Raw genomic sequence first — 13,297 nt, 5'->3', positions numbered from 1 at the left:
TAATTCTAAAAAAAATAAATAACAAAAGGTTTTTTTTAAGTACAAAAGAAATCAAGTTATAAAAAAACTCTTACTAACTAAATAATTATATCAATATTAGGTTTTCAAACCTAAATCAATGTGGCTAATTGCCAATAAAATACCAAAATGTTCTTAGCCCAATAGTAATGACTCAACTATAAAAGGTGCGGTGTGGGATTTTTAAGTGTCGCAAGTTCAAATTTCGTCGAAAGCATATAGAGGTGATAGGCCACTAATGTGGATATGTGCTTGTAGCGTAAAACCTTATGTCGCTGGTTAAGGGTACACAGGCTAAATGATTGCTTTTTCAGTCTGTGCGCACACCCCTAGATTAGTTGTGCTTGTATATTTAAAAACCAATAAACTTGCTTTGAAATGATTTCTGCTAAGGGAGAAGCCAATCTTGGCATCCTTTATATCTTTAGAGTTTAGATTTTAATTTTTGTCTTTAGCAAAGAAAGAATAAATCAGCAACAACACTAACCAAACTACTTTTGCCTCCATTTTTTAAGAAGTCCTAATTGTCTTCTTACGGTGTTATTTTCTTCTAGCGGGATCCACCATTACTCACCCAACAAACCAAGGTTTTAAGGGCAAGTGAACTTCAAGGAGAACATGATAACTTCTTAAAAATTAAATAAATAAATAAAATAACTTCCATTACTAGTGTTTTGTAAACTCTGGACAAAGTGGTTTATTTATTTATTTCAAACCAAAAATTAACTAGGAAAAATGGACAAACAATTTAAATAGCTAATTCTTGTCATATTCATGCAATCATTTGATAATTATTCTAAAAGCTTTGGCAAAAACATGTCCTGTTATACTTATCGCCACTTCACGATGATAGTAGGGAAGAAATTACATTAGCAATGATATTATTTGGCATAATACCGACTTTAATTTTTGACTACAAAGTTACACTTTGCTCTTATAACCCTAGTGCTCCCATGGGAGGAAAGCTCAGAGAAGGTGAAAGAGGAGAAAAGAATTTTTAAAATTTTAGTTCATTGATATTTTTGTAACACATTCCAAAAAGTAGTTCCTGTTGAAATGATATAAGATATTAGCAAGTGTAACCTATATGACAGCCACTCTTAGTTGCATTCCTAAAACAAATCCTCCAAACAAGACAGAAAGAGATGAATTCGAAGGGTTAGCCTTCATAATTAATAGCATATATCCTTCGATTCTCTCTGACATGAAAATACTTCTGCGTTTCTCATAATTTTTGGGCCCATAGTCATTGGCCCCACATTTACAAAAACGATCTCGTGGGATATCATAATCAATCACATTGCACTTTGATGTGTTTTCTCGATGGAGGGACTAAAATGGAACAATTCAATGTATTGTAAACACAAAGTCTAGTTTACGATTAGTTTGAGACATCTGCGATGTTTACAAAGAGAATGATCTAGATGTTTACGAGAGTGATCTGGTGAAGATCACTCTCTTCCACGTTTCCTTTATTTTCTACAACTACTTATAACTCATCTCATGCTGTTCATATTCTCGATAGACATCTCATGAGTTTATACATTACCTGTTCTAAAATGCAGCAAATTAAATGTGTTAGTTCCACTAAGAAACAAGTTTAGCAAAACCGTGAATAAATAATTAAATATATCAGCCATAATAAATCATGATTTGTATTTTTTACAACAATTTTAACCAAGCTCAAGCTAGTACTTGAATTTAATTCCTGAAAACCAAATCCTCGTAGTCATTATTTTTAGAAAAAATAATTTTTAAAGTTCAAGCTCGGTTGAGCCTTCTCAAGATGATCTACACTTTTATCATGCAATTAATCTTAAATTAATATTAGTGTTTTAATTATTTTATAATTAATTTGCTGCTAATTCTAAAATCAGTAATGAGAGATCAACTAACGAAAAATTTTCCTTTGATATGATCCCACTACAAGAAATACAGGAAAAGGCAACGGATTTTTCCGTCGCTGAAGACTACATTTCCGTTGCTAAATATATTTAGCAACGGAATCATTCCAACAGCTATTCTCAAGTCGCTATTCAAATTCCGTCGGTATTATAAAATTCCGTCGTTATTTCTTATGTTGTGCCGACGGACACTTCCGTTGACAAACAAAAGAACTCCGTCGTTAATATAATAATAAAATATTCATTTTTTTTAGGTTCACAAAAATTCCGTTGCTATATTTCCGTCGCAATGTTTGCATAGCAACGAACAATTCCGTTACTATTATTCTTATAGCAACGGAAAGTTTATTTTACTAACAATATTTTTCTTATGTTAGCAACGGAATGTCCGTCGCTATTATCTTATTTTTAATGAAAGTTCCATTGCTATGTTCTCATTAACTACAAAATCCATATTATGTCCATTGCTATTTTTCTTTTAGCAACGGAATTTTGGTTGTTATTTTTCCGTTAGCAACGGATTTTCCTCTTTTCCGTTGCTATTTTCTTGTTCCAACGGAATTTTGGTTGTCATTTTTCTACTAGCAACGGATTTTCTTTATTTGGTTCCGTGGCTATTTTTCTTATTGCAACGGAATTTTGGTTGTTATTTTCCTACTAGCAACAAATTTCTTTTTTTTTCCGTTGCTATTGTCCATTTAGCAACGGATGTTCTGTTGTTGTTATCCTCTTATCATTGTCATTTGCAACGGAATATCCGTTGCTATTTTTTGTTATTGATTATTATAGATATTAGCTATGAAATTTATTTTTTCATACAACGTGCACAATTTATTGCAGAAATGAAAAAAATTGTCCATACAAATACAATTAATATAAATTATCCATACAAATGATCTATAAAACAAATTATCTCATTAAATATCCAATATCCATCATTTCATTCATACCAAAAATACAAATAATCGATACAAATGTTCCAACATTACATCACAATGAAAAATCCATCATCAACAATTTTCTAATCCATCAATACAATTATCACCAATAAACAAAGTTAAGCAAAGATCCATCATTAGCATACATAGAATTACCTTGAGTTTTTTTTTGTTCCCTCTTCTTGACCATTGTCCCTTATTAAAAATCATAATAGTTTAAAGTCCATCAAATCAAATTGTTATAAAAATACAATTGTAAACAACAAACAAAGTAAAAATAATATATGAAGGTATATTCAATTACCTTGAGTTTTTATTCCCATCTTCTTTCCCAAATGTCTTCCTATATGAAAACCAAGAAAATTTAAAATCCATCAAATTAAATATTAACTAGAAATTTATAAATATAACACAAAAAATTAATATAAGTGAGAGCAAATTTATACCTAAAATCATTTAGTTGTTGATGGAGGCATATTTGATCCAAATTTCTCCATCATGAAACTCATCATAATCTGAAATTGATTTTTCAAATCGCTTATATCACCTATAGCATTCTTCATTTGACTCACATCACCGGTCAATGATTCAAGCTTCTCCTCTAAACTCACAATTTTATCATCATTAAGAGAAGTATTCATATGCGGAGTACTAGTGGAAGGACCACATGTAACTCCCAAAATATAATTTTCTTCACCCAATTATGGCTTTCTCCAAACCCCATAAGCTTATCTTCGTTGCATTTAGTACCACATGTAATATCTGGAAAGCAATTCAACTGTGTCAATATTTCTTCACCTGATAATCGAGGAATTGGATAGTCATGCTCAAGTCTTTTTGAAAAGTTATATTTTTGCCTCCTAAAAGGATGATCCCTTGGCAAAAACTGACGATGGCAATAAAAAAAACATGGCTTCCTACCATGAACCAACCTGAAGGACTTAATATGCCCCATGCAATAAGGACATGATAAAGTTCCGTGAGTACTCCAACTGGACAACATGCCATAAGCCAGAAAATCATTAATTGTCCATAACAATGATGCTCTCATTATGAAATTCTGTTTCTTAAAAAAGCATCATACGTTAGGATACCATCATCCCATAGTTGGTTCAACTCATCTATCAAAGGCCGCAAGAACACATCAATGTTTTGGCTGGGACTTTTTTTCCCTGGAATAACCATATTAAGAAATATGTATGGTTGCTTCATACACATCCAAGGAGGCAAATTGTACACAACAAGCATTACTGGCCAAACAGAATATGGTTTTGCTGCAGGTCCAAAAGGACTAAAACCATCAGCACATAGCCCGAGTCTCACATTACGAGGTTCTTGACTAAAAGATGGATATGTTTCGTTAAAATGTTGCCATGCCTTCCCATCAACAGGATGTCTAAGTACACCATCATCACTTTGATTAGTTGCATGCCATGTCATGTTTTCAGCAGTCTTTGCTGACATATAAAGCCTTTGAAGTCTCGGTATAAGTGGCAAATAACGTAAAATTTTGCATGGAATCTCCTTTTGCTTCCCCTTTTTTTTATTTCCCCATTTGTCTCATCTTATACTGAGGATGCCCACAAACAGAACAATGGTTAAGATCATTGGCTTCTTTATAAAACAACATGCAATTGTTTTGACAAACATGAATCTTCTCATAACCCATACCAAGATTTTTCATCTTTTGTTTTGTTCTATAAAAGTTGTCAGGTAGGCATGCATCTTCTGGAAGCATATTCTTAATCATCACCACAAGACGATCAAAACATGCTTCACTCATGTTAAACTCAGACTTTAAATTTAGCAATTGTGATAAAGCTGATAACTTTGTGTACTTGTCACAACCTTGATATAATGGTTCATCTGCATCATGCAATAAAGAACAGAATGTAGCTGCTTTGGGATTTGGTTCTTCTTCCACAAAACTTGAGCTATTACCATGATAAGGAGGAATATTAAAAGTTGGACCCATAAGATCCTTAATCATTTGAGTATAGGGATTTTGGGATTCCACTTGAGACATTGTGTCATCATGTTCATCTCCATATCTAGAAGATTGCCCAATTTCATATTCTCCATGAGAAGTCCAAGTTGTATAACCAAGCATAAATCCATTATAGTAAAGGTGTCTACGAACTATATCAACAATCTGAAACATGCTATTTTCACACCGCCGACAAGGACATCTTATAGAATCCTCACGACAATACCATTTTGAGAATATGCAAAGGCAATAAATTCCTCTACTCCCTTTTATAAATTCATCATTGATGAATGATGCCCGATCCCTACCGCAATACATCCAAGACCGATCTCTAACCATGTTTCAAGTCTAACAACAAAAAGGAAAAAAACACAACATTGTATTAAAATTATTTGCACAATTAAAAAGTATTAAAAATAATCAAGTATTTGTACAATTAAATTAAGGTAGCATTATTTCCCCCATACTAGTAGCGGGTATGGTCATACAAATATGAGTGAAAGGACTACATGCAATTCCATCATTAAACCAATGCTTAAAAAGAACAAACTAGTATCAAAATTGAAATCATTTCATAATATTATAATGGGATTAAATTAATATTTTTTTACTTCCACATAACTTCAAATTGCAATTTATGACAAATTAAAAAGAGATTAAAATAAATGTGTACCGTTAACAAGAGTGAAAAATTCAATTTGGGAATCCTATGAAGTCGGTGAAGCCAAAAACTACCAACCACCAAAGAAGTTGAAATTTATTGTCCACCCTAATCTGCAATCACGGAAGAATTGACTGAATATTATTTATAAATTCGAAGAACATATAAATTTTAACATCTAATTTATATAATAAGTTTTTCATCAAAATTCTTAATATATTTAAAATCCAAAAATATATTTAATAAATAAAATACATATGAAATAAATTTAAATTAATTTAAATAATATAATTGGATTAAAGACAAGTTGTGATTGACAGAGTTGACTTAAATTATTTAAGAAAAAAATTAATTTCATTTTATACTGAAATAATATAAATTAAATTAAATAAATGTGACGATATATATTAAAAATCCCCGTCATTTATTATCATAAAAACTTAATAAAGCTTACGGTTAATCTATGTAAAGGATCACTTTTATTTTTTTTAAATTAAATTGAAAAGGAGTATTTTTATATGTGAATCGCGAATGTATAAATATAAATATATAATACTGTATTTCTTATATTTATTTTTAAACATATGGAAAAAGTAGGCGTGTCTAATCATGCCCACAAGAAAAAAACATGCATCATGCCCACGCTTTCACCTAACATTATATAGTACCATGAATACTAAAAGCAATGCATCATGGCCCTAATTTTCGACTTATGATATCGGAACACTAAAGAAGTAATACATAGATATAATATATGTTTGTTGTATGAGTGAAAGGCAGATGGCATTTTCTTAAGGCTTAATGAAACGAGTGGAAAAAGATGCTTGTGGTGATATGAAGAAAGTGAAATGTCATTAAAAAGAACACGGTGTTAAATTAAAGATATCCATGTAACATCATCTTGATGAGTTGTGTATAATTAATGTGATAACTCATGCATGTGCATATAGTGAAAAACAGTGGAAAAGATGCTTGTGTGCATGAAAAATAGCATGTGAAAAAAACAGTCAAAATTCTGTGTGTGTGAGTGTGTCAGTGTGTATACAAATATATATATATATATATTCAAATTTTTTCTTATTGTCCTAATAAATATGCACGCAAATTCATAAGAATTGAACTTTTCTTATGTCTCTTATTAATAAGGGGTATTATGCCATTGGTGTAGGTAACAAAACAATTGAAAAAATATTATTAAAATTGAAAGAACAATAAAAAATATTAAGATAATTATATGATCTCACAACATCAAAACAAACAAATAAACAAATCTAACAAACTAAAATGAAATTTCAAAACTAAACTTTTGTTTAAAATTTTCAATATTATTATTAGCTAACACCACAATCATTTTTTGTTTTATTTGTTTAAAATAAACCTATAGATAATAACTGAATCTTTACTGACACACACACATATATATATATATATAAGATCAGAAGGTAGAGAAATTAAACATTACAAACATATTAGAGATGATACTTGCTCTTCAAAACCAATCATGTCTAACATAATAACAACTAGAATAAAGAGGTCTTTCAGTTGAGATTTGGTAAAAGTAGATCATAGGAGCTGAAGCAAAAAATTGCCAACCAAATGTCCAATTGTAGAAGCTACCACCAATAATAATCTTGATTGGTGATAATACATCTGAGAATCATCTATTTAATTCCTCTAGAATACTAATAGGAACCAAACTGGTCAGAGATTATGTACAGATCTGGAAAATTTTCAGGGAATTCGAGGATGATATAAAGTGTTATATATATATATATATAAAGGAATGAAAGATTCAAAAGAAAGCACTCAAAAAAAAAAAATTATATCAGCAAAAATTATAACCTATTTAAATAAATAAATAAATAACTTGACACATGCCACCAACCAGTCCCTCCATAGTAGCGGGTATCTTGCGCATGAGGGCTTACGTTTCGGGAGACGGTGAAATAGTAACTAAAACATTATTGCTAGGTTGAAGATCTGACAATTAATATATTTTATGATGGATCAATGCAAAAGCCATGCCTGCATTCTGGGAAGGCAACCAGTCCAGTTATGCGAGATAAGGTAAAAGCAATTCCACGGGGAAATTTGAAAGGCACATGACACTCACTTATCGCATGTCCCGCCAAAGGAGTTGGTATCTTTGGGGCTTGTATTTCATGATCCCGATGAAATTAATAACTAAAACAAAAGGCGAGATATTGTAGAAAAAAATGAGTAACATTTAATACTTTCCTTCACTCTCTTGTCTTGATCATTTAATGTGACTTTTGAGCCAAGTATATATTATGTATTATTAATGAAAGTTCTTTTTCCATTGAATCATAAAACTTATATATATTCTTAAATCCAATCTATCTAATTCATGAACCTGATTTAACTGAATCTGAACCCATTCTCCGGATGCTAGCTGCTTCATATGAACATTTGATTTAACCATTAAATTAATTACCAGGTTATGAACAATCAATGAAAGATTGTGCTTTTTTTTTACACTTTCTGGAAACTATATCCGCCAACTACCAATCACAAAAACAAGAAATGATCACGAAAAGACAAATTCCAACACCCCTCACAAATCAAAACCCCGAAATAAACCCTAAACCCCGCATTCACATCCATTTCAACCAAAAAAAACAACAATCAAAATCCAAATAGTTCAATCCTACCCTCAAACCCTAATCCAAAGTTCAGACATTAAAAGAAACCATCAAGAAAATAAAACAACAAACAAACAATAGAAAACCTCACCTCTAAGACTCCCAAAGAAACCCTAGCTTCTCCCAAATCCACCTCCAAAAGTCTACAAAAAACCTCTTCGCTTCCCAATTGCACAGGAGAAAGAAAGAGAGAAATCACAAAGCTTTTCTCGAGCCGCAGATCCTGAAATGAGTTTGTCGCCGTGCACCGGAGAGATGAGATATTGTAGATGACGGAGCAGACCCGATCGACGAGATGTTAGGGTGGATTAAAACACTAAACCTAGATCCAAGGAAAAAGGAAAGCATGGACACTAAGAGATAGAGAGAGGCAAGAAGGAAAAAGGAGAGGGAACTGGGCTTTCTCCTTTTTCCTTTATTTATTTATTTATTTAGTTTATATCATAATGAATTGAACTTTGTAAAAAGCTTTTATTGTAATAAACCCAGCATGAATTTTTTTTTAAGTTTGGACAGTTCAATAAATCCAAGCTTTTAAGCTTTTATTTATTTATTTATTCTTTTGTATCTTTATTATATAATAATGTGCATATAGTGTTTCCTGATTGCTTTAATTGTAGTTAATGAAGCTTCTAGGGTGGATATAATTATTAGTTAATAATTAAAATATATAGTATGTTTTTTATTAACAAAATAATTACATATGAGTTAGAAACAATATATTTTTTAATAATGAAGTTTTAAGATAAAATCTGTTTAGAATTAAATTCGCATTGTGTGTATAAATATTTGTGGTATGATGATTATGTTATGGTATATGAGTTAGACTGATTAAATAGATCGAATTAAATTAGATTTATAATAAATAAAAATTAAATATAAACCAACTCAAAATTAAAGGTTTAAAGGTTTTTTTTAAAATAACAAATTGTGGTTAAGATTCCATGTTTTCTATATTCTAATTAGGAACAAAATATATTGCATTTTTAATAATTTAATTTTTATTTTAAAAGGTGGTAAGCTACAAACTTTTTGATTATATATGTACACCTTAAAAGGTTCAATTATATATTTTGAATGCATTATGAATTATTTTAATTTTTATTAAAAAAAAAAACAACAACAATAATAATAATAATAATAATAATAATAATAATAATAATAATAATAAACTTAGATTGGATCCAGATCCATGATTGAGAGTTGGGCAAATGAGATGCACATGGTGTTGCTTCCTTGGTAGTGCTATGGTCCAAGGATAAAGAGCCATGCATGCAATAAACAAGGGAGGCAAACAGGTTCATTAGTGCCTTTCATTACAATTGGATGTGCATGTCTCTTTAAATTTGTTTTCTTGGGAGACAACAAACTTCAAAATTTAATCAATTATTTAATTAAGTGGGCTATTAATTAGTTAAAAATTAAGAATAAAGAATTAGTTAGTGGGTCATGTGACCTAATAAAAAATCAAATTGATTTAATTAGAATATATAAATTATAAATATTAATAAATAATATTTTATATTTTTAAGTTTGGGTTTCAAATAATATTTAATTTAAGACTTAAGTTTGTTTTTAATATTTTAATTTATATATATAAATTAATTTATAAAATTGGAAAATCAAATATTTTTATAAAGTGAAAATGTATAAATAAAAATTATAAATCTCAAATATTAATAAATAATATTTTATTTATTTTTAAAAATTTTGGAATAGCAACGGACTTATTCCGTTGCTATGTTCGGTTGCTATTCATCTAAATTCCGTTGTTATATTTTACATTTCTGTCGCTAATGTAATAAAAATAAGTTGATTTATGATGTTTTATTCCGTCGGTAATTCAAAACTGAATCCGTCGCCAATGTTTGCCAATACCGACGGAACGGATCCGTAGCAATTTGTTAGCAACAAAACTTCGCGGGAAAATTAAGGCGCGTAAGCTCTCACAAAGGAATAGCAACGGAATAAATCCGTTGCTATATTTCCGTTGTTATTAATCAACATTCCGTTGCTATATTATACAATTCCGTTGGAAATGTAATAAAAACAAGTTAAACTTCTGAAGATTCATTCCGTTGGTAGTCCGACGCTAATTCCGTCGCCAATGTATAAAAATAGCAACGGAACGAATCCGTAGCAATATTTCCGTTGCCTTTTCCTGTATTTCTTGTAGTGTCCGTTGTACTTAAAAGAGAAGCCAAGATGAGTAGATCCTTTCTGTGACTTAAGGATCACATCAAGAAATCTTCTTTTTGATCAAGGACAAGATCATCAAAAAGATATGCAAAACTTACAGACAGGCGTGGGCATATGGCATGAGAAGGGAAACTTCCAACACTGTAAGAAGCCATCCTAATTATCCCAACCCCAAAGTATTCCTTAATATATATATATATATATAATTCATTCTAATCGGTAAATCATTAAAAATAAAAATAAAAAGAAAAAAACAAAAGCCAAAGAAAAAATAAAGCATAACAAATCAGGAATGCACGGTCTTCCTCTTGAACAAATAACTCACCGCACAAGAAATCCATGTCTCATATAGGGACTCATCGGAAGGATAGATAGAGCAAACAATTGGCTATCAAAGGAATCTGCCTAAAAGGGAAAAGAACAAAAGGCAATAGGCAATATCTTAAATTCAAAGAAAAAGTAGAAGAATGCGATCTTCAACAACTGCAATATATTAAATACCTCATAAATGAGACTTTGCGTTTGCATTGTATTGTTCCATTGCTACTCCCTCGAGAAAGAATGAAAGGGTGCAAAGTGTTTGGATAGGATATCTCCGATAATATAAGAGATTTACTAAATACTTGGGCAATTGCTAGGGATCTGAAATTTTGGGGAACCCCTGAAACTTTCATGCCGAATAGATTTAAAGGAAGTGCTATCAATTATAGAGACCAACACTTTAAATTCATCTCTTTCGGTGCTGCTCAAAGGATTTGTCCATAGATGCAAATGGGAGTGCTTGCTGTAGAGATTGCATTAGCTAATATTTTATATCATTTCACCTGGGAACTACCTTCTGAAATATGTTATAAAGATATTGACATGACAGAAATATTTGGCATTGTTCTTCACAAAAAATTACCGCTGCTCCTCCTAGCAAGATCAACAAATATTCTAGTTTAAAGTCATCTATGTCTCTATGGTGTAATGTTCGAGTCCTATGAATAAAAATAAACATTTACTTTATATATCATGAAATAAGTTAAATATTTTTTAAAAAAAAAGACACTGTTTTTGTCTTGTATATCCTAATAAAGTGACTAATTGTTTTATCATTCTAAATTGTAATCATTAAAATATTCATTTATTAATTAAAAAATTGCCTTGGTATCTTAGTAAAATTTGTCTCGTCTCTGGTGACCATATTGATGCCACTACGTTTCAAGGAACTAAATTCATTCCATGAAGTAAGGCAGGCCTAATTATGAATGATCTGACTCTTTGCTTTTATACACTCTTAAATTCATTCCATGAAAAGTCATATGGTAGTTTATTAATGGTCAATGAATGTGTTATTTAAAAAGTCAAGGAAATGAATTGAATATTGCCTATTGCGTTTTGCTCTTTTCCCTTTAAGGTAGATTCCTTTGAATGCCGATTGTTTGCTCTATCTAATCCTTCTGATGAGTCCCTATATGAGACATGAATTTCTTGTGTGGCGAGTTATTTGTTCAAGAGGGAGACTGATAATACAAGGTGGATGAACACAGGATCTCTTCTAACAATCCTGCATTACACACAACAACACAAATGAAGAAAGGAACAACACTCAAGTAGAGTTAACTACCTCAATGTTGATACTTCCTTACTGATTAACTTAGAACAACTGAATATAAAGGTAAACATAGCTAGCTTTACATCAAGGATGCTGACAAGCTTTACAAAAAGGCAAACGGTGAACAACAGTGTCCAATCAGCTTCTCAGACTAGATATGCTCTAGTCCAATCCGCATACAAAACTTAATGACCCGGTACACATAGCTGACTCTACTACAAGGTCAACCAAGCATAGCCAACAAGACAGCCCTTACATTCTTCTGAGTAGAATCACCATCATCTTCAACATCCTCGCCGTACTCAGAAGAAGGTTGTGACTCCCAGAGCATGTCAGAAGAACTCAAACTTGTGGTTCGGTAGGGCCTTAGTGAACACATCTGCTACTTGCTCGTTAGTGTGGCAGTAAACAACATTAATTTCACCATTTCTCACCAAGTCCCTGATAAAATGAAATCTAGTGTCAATATGCTTCGTTCAACCATGCATGGATAGGTTTTGTGTGATAGAGATGGCTGATTTGTTATCACACTGAATGATAGTTGGTCCAAATAGCTCAACTCTAAAATTAGTTAACAAACACCAGAGCCAAACAGCCTCACAGGCAGCAGAGATAGCAGAAATGTACTCAGCTTCTGTGCTTGATAAAGCTGTGATCAATTGTTTTTTGGAGCACCAAGCTACACCAGCAGAGCCAAGTGAAAAACACCATCCCATCGTGCTTCTTCGATTGTCTGGTGAGCCACCCCAATCGCTGTTAGTAAAGCCTTGAAGGCACAGTTCATCAGAATGAGAATACATTAGGCCATGGCTCATAGTTCAGGACAGATAATGCAGAATTCTCTTCACAGCTCCCATGTGATGGGAGATTAGGGATTGCATGAAGCGAGACACTATCCCAACAGCATACACCAAGTTTGGTCTAGTGTGGGTGAGATATAAGAGACTGCCAACCAACCTTCTATAGCGAGTGGGATCAGCATTCTCTGATCCATCATCCTGAGAGAGCTTTTCATTGGTGTTCATAGCAGTTGAAATTGCTCTACATTCAGCATTCCAGATCTTCTGAGCAGGCCCTCACAATATTTCTGCTGAGAGACAAACAAGGTTCCATTAGATTGTTTTACCTCCAAACCAAGGAAGTATTTGATCGGTCCCATATCAGACATCTCAAAGGTCTTCAGCATTTCTTCCTTGAAGTCAGATAACATGTCTTGAGACGAGCCCATATAGATGATGTCATCTACATAGATGCAAAGGAGCAAACTATCTGAATTTCTTCTTACTTTCTTGTAGACAGTGGGTTCATTCTTGCTTTGAACAAACCCCAT

General features: G+C 31.9%; 1 protein-coding gene and 2 long non-coding RNA genes across 3 annotated transcripts; all 3 read right to left on the bottom strand.

The window, feature by feature from the left end:
* Window positions 1-2,892: 2,892 nt before the first annotated feature.
* Window positions 2,893-5,004, bottom strand: LOC120250410. The gene is made up of 3 exons (XR_005533010.1): window positions 3,307-5,004; window positions 3,165-3,203; window positions 2,893-3,055 (listed from the first exon to the last, which is right to left on the bottom strand). It is a non-coding gene; the product is annotated as an uncharacterized LOC120250410 (long non-coding RNA).
* A 127-nt stretch (window positions 5,005-5,131) lies between these two features.
* LOC120283505 lies at window positions 5,132-8,518 on the bottom strand. Its single transcript, XR_005543285.1, has 3 exons — window positions 8,263-8,518; window positions 5,521-5,621; window positions 5,132-5,195 (listed from the first exon to the last, which is right to left on the bottom strand). It is a non-coding gene; the product is annotated as an uncharacterized LOC120283505 (long non-coding RNA).
* A 4,267-nt stretch (window positions 8,519-12,785) lies between these two features.
* Window positions 12,786-13,297, bottom strand: LOC120283974 (uncharacterized mitochondrial protein AtMg00810-like). Its single transcript, XM_039290800.1, has 2 exons — window positions 13,094-13,297; window positions 12,786-12,965 (listed from the first exon to the last, which is right to left on the bottom strand). The coding sequence occupies exons 1-2, from the start codon at window positions 13,295-13,297 to the stop codon at window positions 12,786-12,788; spliced, it is 384 nt and encodes a 127-aa protein (XP_039146734.1).

Source organism: Dioscorea cayenensis, chromosome 19 (assembly GCF_009730915.1).
Source record: "Dioscorea cayenensis subsp. rotundata cultivar TDr96_F1 chromosome 19, TDr96_F1_v2_PseudoChromosome.rev07_lg8_w22 25.fasta, whole genome shotgun sequence".
Lineage (NCBI taxonomy): Eukaryota > Viridiplantae > Streptophyta > Magnoliopsida > Dioscoreales > Dioscoreaceae > Dioscorea > Dioscorea cayenensis.
The sequence above is the reverse complement of the archived record's forward strand: the minus strand, read 5'-3'. Positions and strand labels throughout refer to the sequence as shown.

Bases quoted from the DNA above. Each gene is read 5' to 3' on its own strand.
- LOC120283974 (XM_039290800.1), bottom strand. From the start codon at position 13,297: ATGGGGTTTGTTCAAAGCAAGAATGAACCCACTGTCTACAAGAAAGTA. The intron at 12,966-13,093 runs GTAAAACAATCT...AAGCTCTCTCAG, and splicing joins AATACTTCCTTGGTTTGGAG to GATGATGGATCAGAGAATGC.